General features: G+C 35.4%; 1 protein-coding gene across 1 annotated transcript in view; it reads right to left on the bottom strand.

The window, feature by feature from the left end:
* Positions 1-17,500, bottom strand: part of LOC136833725 (protein snail-like) — a 94,467-nt gene that overhangs the window by 654 nt on the left and 76,313 nt on the right. The window contains exons 2-3 of the mRNA XM_067095937.1: positions 6,913-7,533; positions 1-1,195 (exon numbers count right to left, since the gene is read on the bottom strand). The exon at positions 1-1,195 is cut by the window's left edge and continues 654 nt beyond it. Coding sequence (XP_066952038.1) covers positions 1-1,195; positions 6,913-6,988 — 1,271 coding nt within the window. The 5' untranslated portion in view covers positions 6,989-7,533. The remainder of the gene's footprint in view (positions 1,196-6,912; positions 7,534-17,500) is intronic.

Here is a 17,500-nt window from a genome sequence, read left to right on the forward strand (position 1 = left end):
CCAAGGGCAGAGCAGTGGAACTGTTTGTGTTTGCTGAGACCAGAGTAAGTGGAGTATGACTTGTTGCACTCGGTGCATGAATATCTGGCGTCACTTCTGACACTGCTACTACTGCCATCACTCGAGGCAGATTCTGAGCCAGGGGAATAACACTCCCTTTGATGAAGTCTTCTTGGGGATGGTGGCTGTGGGTTGGCTAATATAGGTGGCATGGGCCACGAAAATGGCACCATACCTGTCCAGAAACCAGGAGGACCAGCTAAGAACGACCGAGGGGGAGAGGTCTGTACATAAGGGTTTTTTTCCGAGTTCGGATGAGGCTTAGAACTGTGTTTCTGTGGGCCCTCTGATAACCATGGACGATGAGGGGCAGATGGAATAGGGGAGGTACACTTAACACTAGATATTCTACTATCATGAGGTGTAAAAAGAACAATGTCACTGTGTGAAGAAGCACCCTGTTGTCCAGCAGATATAGGCACTTTCAAACGGTTCAAATGATCAGATGGGGGTGGAGGCACTCGCAGGGAAGGAATATCCATTCCTAAGAGTGAACCAACATGGGAATGACTTTGGGAACATGTTGGCATCTCGGAAGTGTCAAGAGGGTGAAGTCTGTCGCTCCTAACTTTCTTCCCTTCGGGGCTACTTCCATTTCTGCTGGTGCACGCCATCTGAGACGCTGGGTATTCTTTTCTTCTGTGGCTAAGTTTAGGGACATCATGTACCTCATGATTACTTGATCTTGCATTTTGAGAGTTGTCTGTGAGAACCAAAGAGTCAGAATATAACCGCTTGTTTCCTTGTTTACAGGAATCGTTCATTTTGATAACATGGGAAAATTTCATTTGAACGAGAGAGTCTTCGACAGGCGCATTTTGTAAGGAGGAACCTTCTGAAGGAGGTGTACTTTGCACATGCCCATTTTCCGTCTCTGAATGGTTTGCACGAGATTTGTGAGTCAGAATAACGCTCTTGGAGTTCGACGCAACTGCGTTCTCCCCTTCTTGATCGGTGGATACTGTTCTTTGCTGGTTTGCGAAATCGCTTCCACAAGAAGTTTCGACGCATATATTTCTTATTTGCGCTACTTGTGAAAAGGCTTCAGGCACAAATGGAGGTTCTAATCGGTGAATAAGAGGCGCTTCCTTGCCGCACTTCAGGCTTAGGTCCTGCGGCTCAGTCTGTTCTCCTCCTGTGAAAACAAAGAAGAATTGCTTTAGAAATTCTGTATAACAGAAATTACTCGAGGAATTACTTCCAAATTACTGTCCAAGAACATATGAAGCTATCATTGCGAAGTAGATGAAAACAGAAGGGCGAAAAAAAGACTATGAATAAATTAACATAAATTAGCTTGTAGAATCTAAGATTCTACAGAAAAGGAGATTTAAAAAAAATGGCAATTAATAAATGAACAGGTCAAGGTAGTTGCGCTGAGACAACTTTTATTAATTTTATATATAGATCTTACCTTTGCCCAGCTGATTTAATCATATTTCTAATTTAGTTATGAATTAGGTTAGATAAAAAAAAAATAGTAAACTAATCAATTTGATAAATGATTTAATCATATTTCTAATTTAGTGTTATGAAATGGATTAGATAAAAAAAAACAATTACTAAACTAATCAACTTGATAAATGTTCAAATTTTTAACTTAAAATGAAAACTATGATTCGGAAACCGTTCTGCCAAAACTGAGAGGCTAAACAAGAGGAAAAGTTACTTTGGAATGTTGAAAAATGTACACTCGACATTTCTATCAATACTGATAAGCAATATGACCATTTCGTTTCTCTTCTTCCCGGGTTTTAGAGACTTTCCACTGGAAATTTCTTCGTTCATTTAAAATATTGGGATATACAGATATTAGGAGGATGTAGCAATACTTGAAAAGTAAAAGTTATTCTAAATTAATATAATGAATATATGCAACATTTACGCATACTTTCAAACATGCAGGTGACAACAAATTCTTAAGAAAATCGTAGTTTATAAAACTACTTGCTCTACAGACGAAGGTCACATGGTAATTCTTTACCACTAATGACTAAGCGACACATAAAAAGCACGTGTCTTAAAACTATAAATTCTAATTCTTTATCATATCGCTAATATTCAAAAGATAAAGCTCTTTTTAAATAAAAAAAAATCCATAACAAACAACATTCATTATTATTGTTAAAGGCTTTACGACACATTCAGAAACGTATATTACATCTTACTGAATAACAAATATCATCCTGAACACTTCATAAAACAAAACTTTCCGCAAATCAGTTTTGTTGTAATTTAAATATTTTTCTTGGAAAGCCAAGTTCTTTCTATGTGCTCACATGAATAAAGAGAGCGGAACACTCTCTCGAAAGATCTCTGTAGCTAGTTAAAAATAAGTAAATAAGATTATCGTAAATTTTATTCTCCATTTCTAACAATGACAATCTTTACTATTTGAATACGCTTGCTATGAGATGAGAGAGAGAGAGAGAGAGAGAGAGAGAGAGAGAGAGAGAGAGAGAGAGAGAGAGAGAGAGAGCGAAAAAAATTGGCAGCTGATATGTACCTGAGATACAGGCAGTGTAAGCCTGCAGTGATACATATCACCTAAGACGACTCCTCGAATTTACGAGCAGCGGTAATGCGGGTCATAAAATCAAGTCAGGAAAGCGCCAGAAGAAGAGACAGGGAAATGAGGGAGTGAGGGAGGATTTTTTCCTCTCTCTCCTGTGAATATAAGAACAATCAAGAGTGACATCTGTGGGTTACTTTGAAGTTTTCGGTCTTAGGATTCTAAAGTCCAACCTCTCTCTCTCTCAAAACAAAGACAGCTTTCAGTGCGCTCTTATTTTTTCATAACTTCGGTCATCTTGTCTGCGGGCAAGGAGGGTAAGGACTGGGCAAAGGGGAGCCATCAAGGCAGTTGTCGGCATTTCTTCCCCTGACGGTTATGGGGAATTCTCCCTGCATTTTACGCTCCGATAAAAGAAGGCATCCATTAAGAGTTACAGCTGACTTTTCTGCTCTGGTTTTAGGAGCAGTAGTAAAATAAAGGGGAAAAAGAAATGAAGTTATTCTGAAATTGCAGTCGGACTTCGAAGAAAAAGTAAACGTATGTCTGTATAATTCAGATGAGTCATGTGATAACAACGTCAACAGCAGCTAGGAGAAATGCAATGGCAAAAGTCACTCTTACGATAAAAATGACAAAAATTATCATAAAAATTGTAATTTCGTTAATGATAACAATAACAGCAAGGAGAAAACAAAACTGCTGACCATAACATTAAGGAAAATCCAAATGCTGGTTCAGTTACGTGTGGGAAAAGAGAGAGAGAGAGAGAGAGAGAGAGAGAGAGAGAGAGAGAGAGAGAGAGAGAGAGAGAGAGAGAGATTTATCGTAAAGGAATCAACAAACCTAAGTTATTTCAGAAACACAATAACGAACTACAGCACAACACAAGAGACCATAAAACACCAGAAGTACGAACAGACCACCACGTTTTATGTACTGGGATAATTTCGCTGCAAAGAACATCTCGTTACCCTACTACACTCACTAACATCTTTTTACACCTCTCTGAAACTAAACTTGCTGTCCTGGCCATTAAATCAAAATCTTTCAGTTTATATCTGCTACTTGTATCAGTTGTATTTCAAAAATAATTTTTTCAGAACGTCCTTCCCACATATGACGACATTCAGCCGCTTATGAGAACGATAGGGTGATTCTCCATAATCACAAAATAATAACCTAAGGCATTGGGCTCCAATCAATTAGAAAGAATTCAGATGAGCGGAAAAGGAGATTTGGACCGAGTGAAGTTCGGATTTCTCAGGTCATGGAACCGGATTACCGGAAGTGGACCTTTTTACTTGACTGATGCTTGTGTATTGCGTGGTTCTCTTTCTCAAGGTACGGATGCGAAACGAGTACAGGGCTGCAACATAGTTCTAGGGGCATAAACATTTTTGTAAAATTTGATTCATACTAAAAACATTACTGCTGTCCACGGGATTTGGAGGAGGAGGATAACAAAAAGATCATGATATACAGAAGGAAACTGAATACGAGTGATAGCTACAGGAGACAAAACAGGGGCACAGAAACGATGTGGAAAAACTGCAGTCGTTGCAAAAATAGTGTAGGTCATTGTGACAGATATATCAATAAACTTTAATTAAAATATTTTTTATACGATATTCAGATTAACTACTCATTTAATATTTAATTTTCAGCTTTTATTCTTAACATCCGGTTTTTCAAGTCAATATAACTTTCTAATAAGTGTGTGTGTGTGTGTGTGTGTGTGTGTGTGTGTGTGAGAGAGAGAGAGAGAGAGAGAGAGAGAGAGAGAGAGAGAGAGAGAGAGAGATATCCAGTGTTTTCTGAAGCTGCTACTTTTCGCTGTGGTCTTTCTCCATTTCTTGGAAATGACGTGTAGTTCCTTTGCACAGTTATTTCTTATATTTGAATTGCAAAGATGGTATTCTGTAGCATGAGGAATATTCGTATTCCATCAATATCACGGAATTATGCATTTGCTTAGAAAAAAAAAAAAAACTTTAGTCGAATTCCTTACTCTGCCATGATTTTCTACGGTATGCAAGTGATTTCTGCGTCGATTACTACTCATAATAAAATTCATTCCGGGAAATCAAAACTCATTTCTTTAAAAAGAAATCAGGCGTTTTCTTGCATCAGCCAAACCTATTTTAAATTTCTGATTTCTTTTCATTCGACATACAAATGTTCCTTTACTAGAAAATGCATTTGACATAAAATATTGAAATACGTCTGGAAATACCAATACGAGATCTGAAATAATTTTCTTGTTAACGTTGTCTGCAGATTCTTCTTACATACAATAAAAAAAAAAAAAAAAAAATTTATTTCTATTCATTTGTTATTTTTTGGAAATACAGAAAAAGCAATGGAACTTTATTTTTAATTTTTATAAAAACTGTACCCAATGCAGTTGGTCAATATAAAGAAACCATATCAGCAGGTTTTTTTTTCGTCGTTGAGACCAGTCTCTTTAAAATGGAATTTCATATAGGGTAAACTGGACGAGATAAGGACTCTCTCATTAAATAGACTGCTTTTTTTTTTCACTGGCAGCCAAATGGTCACGTGTATCCTACATCTAAGGGATTTCGCATGTACATGACTTACTGCGCCACTTCACGTGTTTGCAGGGATTAATGGTACGGTGGAAATGTTGAATGAACGTCCTAATAGCGTTAATGATATCATTACTTTTAACAAAATTCTTCACACTCACACTCAGGCACACACACACACACACAGAGAGAGAGAGAGAGAGAGAGAGAGAGAGAGAGAGAGAGAGAGAGAGAGAGAGAGAGAGAGAGAGAGAGAGAGAGAGACTTACTAAAAAAAAAAACGTTAAAATACACTTGATTTACAAAACAAGATAAAGGAATAGCAAAATTGAGAACCATCGTGCCATGATGGAAAAAAATAACTGACACGAATAATAAACACATAACAAATAAAAAAATTACAATGTGAATTTCAGTGCGAAGCCTTTGGCCCATTTCTTTAAAAATTACGAAAAAATTATATATGAAAAATATAAACTCTACGCTTATGCATGGAATTTATTATCCGATTTTTTCTTTCTGTATTTCTTCTGACACGGTTTATTTCTATTATTTGGCAATTTCTTCTGACACGGTTTATTTCTTATTATTTGGCAATTTCTTCTGACACGGTTTTTTTTATCATTTGGCAATTTCTTCTGACAACCTTTCTTTTTTACTATTTGCCATTTCTTCTGACACGGTTTTTTTTTTTATTCTACAACGACAATAGAATACTATGGGACAGAAGAAAACATGCGATAACAAAGGATGAAACGTTAGTAGCGTCAACAGACAACAGATAAATCCCCTATAATGTCTGTAACGGAATTCGAAACAACGCTGCAAAAACTAGAGTTTTTTGTTTACACACGTACACTCACCCCTCAACGATTATGCAAAAAACTTGGATTATATATATATATATATATTTATATATATATATATATATATATATATATATATATATATATATATATATATATATTTATATATCTATATAATATATATATATATATATATATATATATATATATATATATATATATATAATCTATATATGTATACATATATAGATATACAAATCTACCTACTATATATATATATATATATATATATATATATATATATATATATATATATATATATATATATAACACATGCACATGATGACTTGCATTCCCAGTTTGGAAACTGCTTTTTTCTTTATAAGTAAAATGACACTTGTTTTTCATAAGTTATATTCTTCCTGTTAAACTTTTTTCTAATTACAAAAACGGGGAGAGAAAAAGCAGCAGTGTTAAACCTTCAAGCAACAATTTCAAAGGAAAAGATTAAAAGATTTTTTTTTTATATACCGATTAACAATTGAATATAAGATGAATTACAAGACAATATATGAAATTTTCTTTATGTTTTGCTCGTGATGAGATAATAATAATAATAATAATAATAATAATAATAATAATAATAATAATAATAATAATAAAAATAATAATAAAAATAATAATAATAATAATATACGCTTAAGACATAATTAATTATTTTCGACATGACATTTAGGTCTCAGTAAAACTAATGAATGAAACATAAAGACAAAAATCCCCAGTTTCTACAATGGAGAAAAAGGACGAAGTGCTAATTTTTTCTAGAATAATTACGGAATACTTCAGTGTATACTTATTTATAATAAAAAAAGGGCACTACTGGAAGGTAACTTCGAATACATCATTTACTCTAAATACAAAAACGACCAAACCAACCCCTTCTAAGAGACAAGAAACACAAGGTCCTCCAAGAGACACTTACCTGCGTTTTCATAACAAACGGACAAAGGCCGTTTCTTCAGTGGGCAATGCGAGTAGTCGTTCTTCAAAACGACCATCTTGGAATGTTGATGAAGTTGTAGTAACAACTTCCCAAACAAGAGACGTCACCAGGGATTACAAACGAGAAATGTCTCAGCGCGTGTTGCACCAAAGTGAGCGAATGCGCGATTTATCTAGAGTCCACGTTGGGCGCCGCTCATAGCCAGAGACGGCACACCCATTCACGTCTGGTGTAGGCGAATCACTGACGATCATGGGACAGAAAGGGCAGAAGAACCCGCACTCTCTTTTCTGACGTGTTCTTGAGGTGGATGTAGATGTGCCGATGGGAACAGATGCTGTACGGCGGTTATGGAACGGGATTTTCTTTAAAACTGGGAATTTAACTAGTAAATGACAAGACACTAACCTAACACTATTTCACAAAATTAAGACAGTGATATCTTCTTCGGAAAACTCATTCGAAGACAGATAACAGCGGAAAAGCAAAGAGCAAATATATATTAAGTGGTAACCCGAAGAATGCCAAGGGAACACGTGCCGAGCAGCCAATCACCGACCAGCCACGCAACGCTCATCTTGACCAATGAGAAGCCTATGCCTGGGGATATGAGATGAGTAGAAAAAAAATAATTCCATGAGTTATTTTTTAATCACCGTCCAGATGGTTGCCTACCAGTTTAAGGACGCAGAATGTTTTCCCTAGCACTCGTATCCTTAGATTCTGAAAATATTTCACTGAAAAAATTATTACCTTTCGGAATATAAGAATATTGCAGCCAGATTAATAAAAAAATATTTTATTTTACTGCAATATTCTTTAATCCGGGATTCATTCATATTTGTCATACTGGCATCTGCATATTAATTTATAAAGTTAGAAGTTTATCACTATAATATCATTCATATTAGTTTGGTTAAAAATATTTTCTTACAAACCACAATCAAACACGGCACCAAGACAACATTATTCAAACAAAGTGCATTAAGACAACATTATTATAAGAAAAGTGCATTAAACACTAGAAAATGAAAACACTGATCAGGGTGTGTGTGTGTGTGTAATTGTTTGGTTAACGGAAAACAGAAAGACATGTTCGTTGACTTATTGTTCCTAAATTAACTGAATAAGCAAACTGGTGTCGAAGAAGCACTTTCTTTCAGAAAGGCAATATATAAAAAAAATATCACATGTGACCATGTCTTGGTAATAAGACGAAAGTACTTAGCATCTCCAGCGTTTCAATTTTCCTTCGTGGCTGTAACTTTGTTCGTATAATCATCACGTTCTTAATTTTTCGTGATTTAAACTAACGTATATATAGTATATATATATATATATATAATATATATATATATATATATATATATATATATATATATATATAATATTTTTACGACAACGACTTTTTCCCTAGGAGTGGGAAGGTGGTGGGGGTGCCAGAAGTGTGTGGCGACTTCAGAAATGAGTAATCTTCCAGATCTCGTTAAACCTTCCTTGCCCCTAACTCGTCTCTTTAGTCAACAGATGCCCGAATGGTTTTTCAGGAAAAGGGACCACTTAAAATACCAGGCATCGAAAGAAGTAATATATGGAACCACTTCCTCTAAAAGAATATATATGGGACCCAGGTTCACTTTAGGGTGACTATGGGCGGATGGCCATACTCCGTTTTTGTAGAAAGAGTAGAGTGAAGTACGGTGAATGAAATAAAAAGCAAATGAGAACCGTTTGCAGAAGAAGAAGAACAACAAAAAGAGAGATTGCAGGAGAAGAAGAAAAAGAAGAACGAGAGAGAGAGAGAGAGAGAGAGAGAGAGAGAGAGAGAGAGAGAGAGAGAGAAACTTCGTTGTTGTTCCAATAATGAGACATCCGGCCTTCCTTTTAACAAGTTGCCTGTCAACGCTCGTACCTTCGCACCACACATGTATGAGCTGACAAACCGCAGGCACGAGGGTTCCGTATCATGTGTGTACGTAGGGATGCGATCACAGGTTGCGGGTCGGAGTGGAACTTCCCTAGAAATCTGGGTTCTCGTCTTGCCCTGGGAAGGAAAATTTCTAAATGAAAATAAAAAGGTCCGTGATTTCGAATGTTTTCGAAACTTGGTTCTATTATATTCAGTAGATAATTATTACGGTACTTCGTGTTGTTACTGATCTATAGGAGGTAAAGCAACTGAGGCATGAAGACCGAAAACAGAGCCTTCCTGCTTAGTTGTGAGAAGAGGCCAGGAACAACATCTGGTACAAGGTCCCTCATAAACGTCAGTGGCACGCACAGGTAACAGATTGTCTCGAACGCACTATATACCTCCGAGTATCCAAGAAGTCTGTCTGAGGAAAGTTTGTCTTACATAATCTTACTGGTGCATTAAAACCTGTCATTCAGTAATGCGCCTCCTCCATCCTCCTTTTCCTCATTAATTATTGTTCACAGTACTTTTAACTGCCATTATTACTGATGGTCGTTGGCAGGCATTCGCCGTCACCTAGGAAAGTGGGATGATATCCATCATGGCTGACAATGCCTTTGGTGACATGAGAAAGGACTGCCCACATGAGAAACCGATTCTGTCCATAAGCTGATATCTAGTGATACACTTGTCCCCTAATGCTCATTTGTCACTAACTAACTAAATATATATATATATATATATATATATATATATATATATATATATATATATATATATATATATATATATATATATATATATATATATATATATATATATATATATATATGACTTGCCTTCAAAGTGGATTGCTTCTCAGAAGATCTTTTGGGATGAGGTTGTTAGCCCCATGTAGTTCACCCTGGTGGCGATGCTCTACATTCAGTTGACTACCAAATATATATTTTATGTCTTTGGATAATAATTTAAGAATGGGATTCAACAGAGCATGCCAAAAGCATGGGAATCCAGCATGAGACCTCTCCTTGGTGAGGCGTGAGTCCTAACCACTGTCTACTAGGGCTCATTTACTCCTAGACCTACAAACACACGCACATATAGATAGAGATAGATAGATAGATAGATAGATAGATAGATAGACAGATAGATAGATGGACAGTGGATTTAGTTCCTTGTAATCCTACTATATTCGCATTACTACCAAATACTGTTTCACTTTCAGTTGCATATTACTGCCAATGACCTCTTTTTATAATTATCATGATTGTTAAGCAATATTACAGCATTGTTACTGTCTACTACTTTGAACAATTTATTACCAATAGCAATCCCTTCGCTGTCAGTCTTATTTATGCAGCAAAAACTGTTATTATTATTATTATTAAATACTGACAGGTTAGCCATAAGGGAAAAAGTCTCGAAATCAACCATACTTAGCGCATACTTCAAAACGTCTATGCTAGACATCCGTTAGCTTGAGGGACCCATTAAGCGTTGTAAATCTCGGCATCCTAAAGGAAAGTCCCATTGAAATCTCGAACCGAGTCTCAAAGGATGTAATATGACACAACCTCCTTCCGTGCACGTGTTTGGTTGCTATAGAGAGGTTACACGGTGCTCCACAAACCCCGATTTAACGGAGCTTGACGCATCGGCCAGGCAAGATCTGATCCCTCAATCATGACTGTTGCGTTGGTTATATTCTTTTTCTGAAATTATTTAACGGCAATGAATCAAATGATTTCTCCTGGTCAAGAAATCAAAATGAGGTCAAATTCTAATCAATGCTAATACATATCATTCATTACCTTGTATTTAGTACACCAGAATCATTGCAATAAAGCAAAAAATATAAGGAAAGGATTACTTAGATCACTACTGTGCAAAATTGAAATTCTTCATTATTTAACATCTTTCTATGACCAACTGACGACCTCAACATTTTAACCAACTTTGCCAAATAATATCCTGTTTATACAGTGACGTATCAGAGCAACTGCCCAAGTAATGCTAAATAAAAAATTACTAGAAATACACATGTTATAATGGTTAAAAAAAATACTTTTCATCTGCAAAGCCTTACATTTAACATTTACTAATTCTTTATTCGTCTTCACGATTTTTATTTCTCATCTAAATAAGAGTGACTGACTTATCAGACAGAATTTATTAGTTGCTTTCTGTTTGTTCATTACGTCTTTTGCTTCTAAATTATAGTCATTACATGTACACTCCTACCGTCAAAAATAACCACGCAATTTAAATAATTTTGTGAATGCAAGCCAAATACATTATACAAGGACTTGAAGTACTGTACATTACTTGTTTAGGTTTAGTGATTCCTGCATGCTAATACATGTAACCCTGGAATTAGCCGCGGGTGAAAATGATTCTTTGTCCTGACGTCATGTTTTGTATGCAAACTATTATTGTAATAACAAATTATACTAGTTTTAAATATATGCAAAGTGTACAAAATGCCGTCAAAACAAGGTAATATGCTTTAATGTGTAATGATTAGAACAACAAATAAGTTACAGGGTTCAAAAAAGTTATATATCTCTATTCTTTTATTTTATATAAATAATTTTTGTCGGCCAAAACGTAGGAAGAGTTTTATTTCTCTTAATAATATCAAGTCTTTATTTTGGACCGTTACTTTTCTCATGAAAGCTAACTTAGACAGACATCAAATGAATAAGTCTGTGAGTAAGTTCTATTTAGAAAATTATGATTTTTCGTCACATTTTTATTTCCATTTTAATGCGCGATAGCTGATGTGAATAACACTTAACATCACCAGAAAGTCAATTTATCATAGCTGTGCATGGCGCCCCAAAAATAACATATCTCTTATACTTTGACTTAACCTCCACATATTGGAATTACTGCAAATTCAGACAGTCCAAGTTCCCCCTATTCCAAATTATATAATCAGTGACGTGAGCGGTGTCGAAACAGGGTCAGATTTACTTGAACTACAAGGTGATACGGCTTGCAATGGCTATCACAGGATTACAGAGGTTCTCTATACAAGATGTTGTACATACTATAATCTTTAAAAACCAAAACGGCTAAGGGTCCTTGAATGATTCATTTCTACTTACATGACCATGCTCAATGTGGGACTATTTTCTTCACCATAAGAATAAGAAGCAATAATTCATTTATACAATCTATCATGTATACGAATTCTATGAAAATGTAGTTTAATCTGCTAATATGCCTTTTCTGAACCAAACAAACAAATGGCCGAAGAGCAACGCATGCCTTACAAGTAACTATTCCTATTGTATATTAAATTACGGGGTTTTCCCTAAAATGATTTTCAAAATCTAGAGTAAAACTCTTGTATTTTGTACAGCGATATTTTGGCAAAATAGGTTTTACTGACAAAATAACATACTCTACACGGGAGGTTACAAAGAGCGTTCTTTTGCAATAAACCATTCGGTTACCAGATTGTGGCTAATGTCACCAGCCTTTCCCAAGAGACAAGTACAATTACCGTGATTCTATAGTACATAAATTTATATACAGTACATAAATACAGAAAGAGGGAGGGAGACGGACAGCCAGACTTACGTATAAAGAAAGAGAATCTGCAAATCATATGTCTTCCCCAAATTTCATATCAAAGGAGCGTACCGGAACCTTTTCATCGCCCCCAAAAAACTGCATAAAGAAAAAGAGAACTCAGCACTTAACTCCCATATTTCGTGGGTGTCAACATTATTTTTTCTTCTCCGCGATTTCTTTTAACTTGGAAGTCATCCTTTATCCTCGTTTAACCTCAGGGGGCATTCATCATCTGCCTTGTCAAGTGCTGACACATCGCACCTGTTGCCTTCCCTTGAATTGCTCACTTACTCATGCTGCTGCAGCGAGGCCAAAACAATATCCCTGCTCGAGGAAAAACGTCAAGTTTTCGGTTCTCTCATTAAACGTGTATGACTGGCGCATCCGTGTTGTCAGAGAGGACGGTGATGTGACACGGAGTTCACAAAAAGGTTCCTTCATTCTGTATGCTTGTTTAGGGGTCAGTGATGGGAAGGGTTGATCGCGGACTGAACGACGGCAAACCTAAGGTTGGGAATTATTCGTCATAGCTAGCAGTTACATACAGAAAAAATACATGGATAAACATTACGCGTTATATAGTAGGGTTATCAAAAGTACAGAAGAAATCATTAACATAAAATTTGCCTAAGAAGAAATGCTTAAAATTACATCTTTTATTTTTAAGAGGTATTATTAATGACACTAACAGCAAGAATGAATTTATTAAGACAAAAATAAATAAAGGAGACACAAGTAAAATAAAAAAAACTTAAATCAACTGCATTTATCTACACAGAAGCCTCACCAATAAACGTCATCCCTCAACTCTTCTAGATCTTGCACACAATCTCGAGCTTCACACATTAAATAAAGGCCACGTCGTTCCAACAACTCATTCACTTCCCAGTTTCCCTCTTCTCATTCCTCTCAATACTTCCAAATCATCCGTCTCACCAGCATTCTCTCCGGTTTACCAGACAGCCCAGGGACTCTTCTGTATATGCTATAATCCTCTTTAGCAGATTTTCGCCTTATCCCTAACTCATTTCGATGCTATTTATCCTCATTCGTTACGCCGACTATTCATCTCAGTGCTTTAAAACTTCCCTTTACACAACACATTATATATACTGTATATATATATATATATATATATATATATATATATATATATATATATATATATATATATATTAGCACAAGTATATCACGTTTAATTTTTTTTTTATATATATTTCAAGCAATCATGGCACAGAGCTTGTATCGACTAACTATGCGGAGAAGATTTTCTTTCCCCGAATGAAGTGGAAAGAAAAACCACGCCTGGCATAGACTTTGGACTGCATCAGGCTGCAGGACGTTTTCCTTCTAATTTCATCTATTCATTAGATCAGCAGTCGTCATCAAAACTTTTGGAATTCATTATATAATGTTCTAAGACAATTTGTTTTACTTTTTTTATTCACTTTCACCTACCAGCTGCTGGAAATTCAAAGAACTGATTACGAGCCACAAAGAGAAAAAACTGCAAAGACAATTCACTGAGCCTTCAATGACAGCCAGACCCTTCATCATTGGCCATGAAAGACGTTGAATGATTATCTCACAGCCGCAAGAGATGCCAAACACGCCGATTAAACGAAGTCAGCTTCTTATTTCCTATAGTAAACGTTAAGGACCCTAAGAGCAACAAGTATGAAAGCTGAACTTAGATAGCCAATGCTAATTTGGTAACGGGACTTGCAAGGCACACTATGAGAGGCAAGAAGAGCAGGCGATATGGGTATATGACTTCCGAGCTTAAAAAAGTGAAGTCTCTTCGAGTAAGTAATGATTCGTAATAAAGTATGAAAAACAAACGATCGTTTTAAGAGCGAGCGGTTTTGTTCTTTATTTCGAACTACGTGCATGAATTTCCGTTTCAAGCACACGTTCGGCACTCATCCTAAACCTGCGCCTTTGTGATCCCAGAGATTCATGATTTAACAGGACTCTTTGTTTCCAATCCTTGAACGTTTTCATTCTCACTATATCATCAGGAAACATCCGCAATTCTGCAAGGCAAAAGCTGAGGAGAGGACACATTTCTGACAGTTTAAAAATCAACCAGTATATCAGGTCTAGAAGAGGGGGGGGGGAGGAAAAGAGAGAAAGGTGCTGAGCAAACCCTCTTGAAGCACGTTTCCCGTCACTTGCTTTAATGTAAATATTGTGCCGTGAAGGCCTTTGGTGTCGCCCGCGCTACCTTTGCTCTGACATAATTACGGTCCAATTCATATTTGTTTATCGTTAACCGAGGGATTTCAACGAAATCAGAAATATTAGAGCTTGAAGCGTATGCGGTGTTTACGTTGTAATTTATGTGATAACTATATTCATATATACAAATATATATATATATATATATATATATATATATATATATATATATATATATATATATATATATATACATATATATATACACACATGAATACACACATATATATGTTTATTTGTATATATATATATATATATTTTATATTTATATGTATAAAACATGCATGATACGCAGAAAAAAACAGTGCTACACAACGTACACGTGTAGATATAATACTATACATAGTAAAGTTACAGATAGAATATTTAGTTATGGAAAAGAAAGAACGCTAGAAAATCAAACCTCCCTGGTGAAATGTTTACTGAAAAGCCAGTTCTTTTATTACCGGAATGTCAAGACTGGATGCCACGATCACTTCCTAAATTTCCCTTATGCCAACCAGTTATACAGAGAAATGTAATGTAAAGGGAAAAATACATTAATAAAGCTCAGTATGAAACCTCACGAGGAGAACAAGGTGTTTATATAGCCCAAGGAAATCACTTCCTTCTAAATATTTGGTGAGGATTCTATTTTGATTAATTCTGTCGTGAACGCCATTTTATTCTAAAAAACGGTTAGTTCGGAAACCATCTGTTCAAAACGAAATAGGGAAACTTTTATTAAACTGATACTTGTTAGGGAAACTATAAAGGAAAACATAAAATATATTTAGATGAAATATTTCCTAATCCACGCTCTTTATAAATCAGTAAGAAAGTAACTACAGTCACTAGCGGATCCAGGAGGGGGGGCCTGGGCACGTGGGCCCCCCCATGAAAAATAATGACAAAATAATAATATTGAAGATTTAGATAAAAATAACATATATGAGAAATATAAAAATGGGAAAAAACAAAAAATATATAGAAATAAAAAAAAATTTTGAGAAAAAATAATAATAGCAATAACAATAATCTCAATGATAATAATAATGGATTCGGTATATTTCCTGATAGAACAGGCGATTTGCTGCCCATTTCATAGTTTATACTTAAATGCTGAATGATACACTGAAGAAAATATATTATACTATGATGCGACCGAAATACTTCACGTATTATATAATATAAATATATATTATATATAATATATATATATATATATATATATATATATATATATATATATATATATATATATATATATATATAGATATATAAATGTATAATATAAAAATTGGCACCTCCCATGAGATTTTTCTGGATCAGCAGTGACCACAGTTGGTTTAAAAGTTTATAACCTAACGGACATAAAGTCTGCCAACTGAAAACAGTGAAAAGGAATGGTAAAAATAAAGGCAATATAATGCGGCTGACTTTGTAAAGGAAACTGGATGACAGATGAAATGAAAAGGACAACGTAGAGAAAGTTCCTAATGGGATGGTCGGGTACTGAAGCCCCGATACCCAGATGGTGCCATGACCTTGTGAGAACCTGCGCGCGCACGCGTACTCCCATATGCGCGCATCTGTGCTTAAGGAAGCCTACTCTCCTACTACACATCAGGGTCAAGAAATACGATTCCCATCTTGTACTTGCAAAAGAAATAAATATGAAGTTTGTAAAAATAAGAAAAAAAAACAATAAACTATTACTAAGGAAGGTCATATAACTGAAGCAATAGTTGTAGTTGTAGTAGCAGCAAGAGTAGTTAGTAACAGCGGGGGATAAATCATGATAATAATGACCATTTCACATTCTTTCTCTCGCAGGTCTTTCTTTTATGTTAAATAAAAGCGCTTCTACTAAGGCATTAAAATATGAAAATTAAAAATCCAACAAGATATTGATGAAAAATAACAACAGCCATTTATTCCATTTTCACATTATCCTCTTCCCCTTATTTCCTACTTTCTTCCCCATGCTTTCTCGGCAGCACTTCACAGGTCTAATAGGCCTGTACAGGCCTATAGACAGTGAAAGTGGCTATGAGTCGGCGCATGCCAGTGATGACAGCTGCTCCTCCTCCTCCTCCTAACAACTAATATAATGTGTTTAGATGGGGTGTCTGTTCTTAAGAAATGCTTGGGAGGAAGACGACTTGAGTGGGAGAATGCTTGATGCATGAGGTGTCTTGTTTATGTTTATATTGACAGCCTTAACAAGGGAAGGAAGGGACCAAAGGACTTTCTGCTTAGGGGGTAAAGAATTTTGCAGGCGCTGAGATTTCCATCACTTTTTAAAAAAAACAAAGTTAGTGTAACGCTCAGTATTGCTGCAAACACTGATAAATGCAGGTATAAACAATACAAACATATATAGATGTATATATATACAGTATACATACATATATGCATGTATATATGTATATAATATATATCTGTGTGTGTGTGTATTAAATACACGAAAGCGCTGTTTTACTGTTTCCTTCAAGACTCAGAGTATGACAACCACCAAAAAACCGCATGAAATTTCATTAAGACAGCGTTCTCCAAAAACCATAAATAATGCCTAAATAAAACAAAATAAAAACAAAATTCTTAGGAACATATTTCAAATGTACCTTAAACGAACCTCAATTGCATCAGCTAATGTACAACCAAAGATTCATCTTCAGAAATTTATTTTCCACTGAGGAACAAATCACTGTAAACAATTTCTATTGTACGCATCAATAAACCTTAGATTAAGAGTTACTAATGGGTATCTATCTATCCATACGTATATCTGTTCGGATTCATGTGTGGTATGCGTAATGACTGAGAATGTAGCACTTTCATTATTCT

The sequence above is a fragment of the Macrobrachium rosenbergii genome, chromosome 52, assembly GCF_040412425.1.
Source record: "Macrobrachium rosenbergii isolate ZJJX-2024 chromosome 52, ASM4041242v1, whole genome shotgun sequence".
NCBI lineage: Eukaryota > Metazoa > Arthropoda > Malacostraca > Decapoda > Palaemonidae > Macrobrachium > Macrobrachium rosenbergii.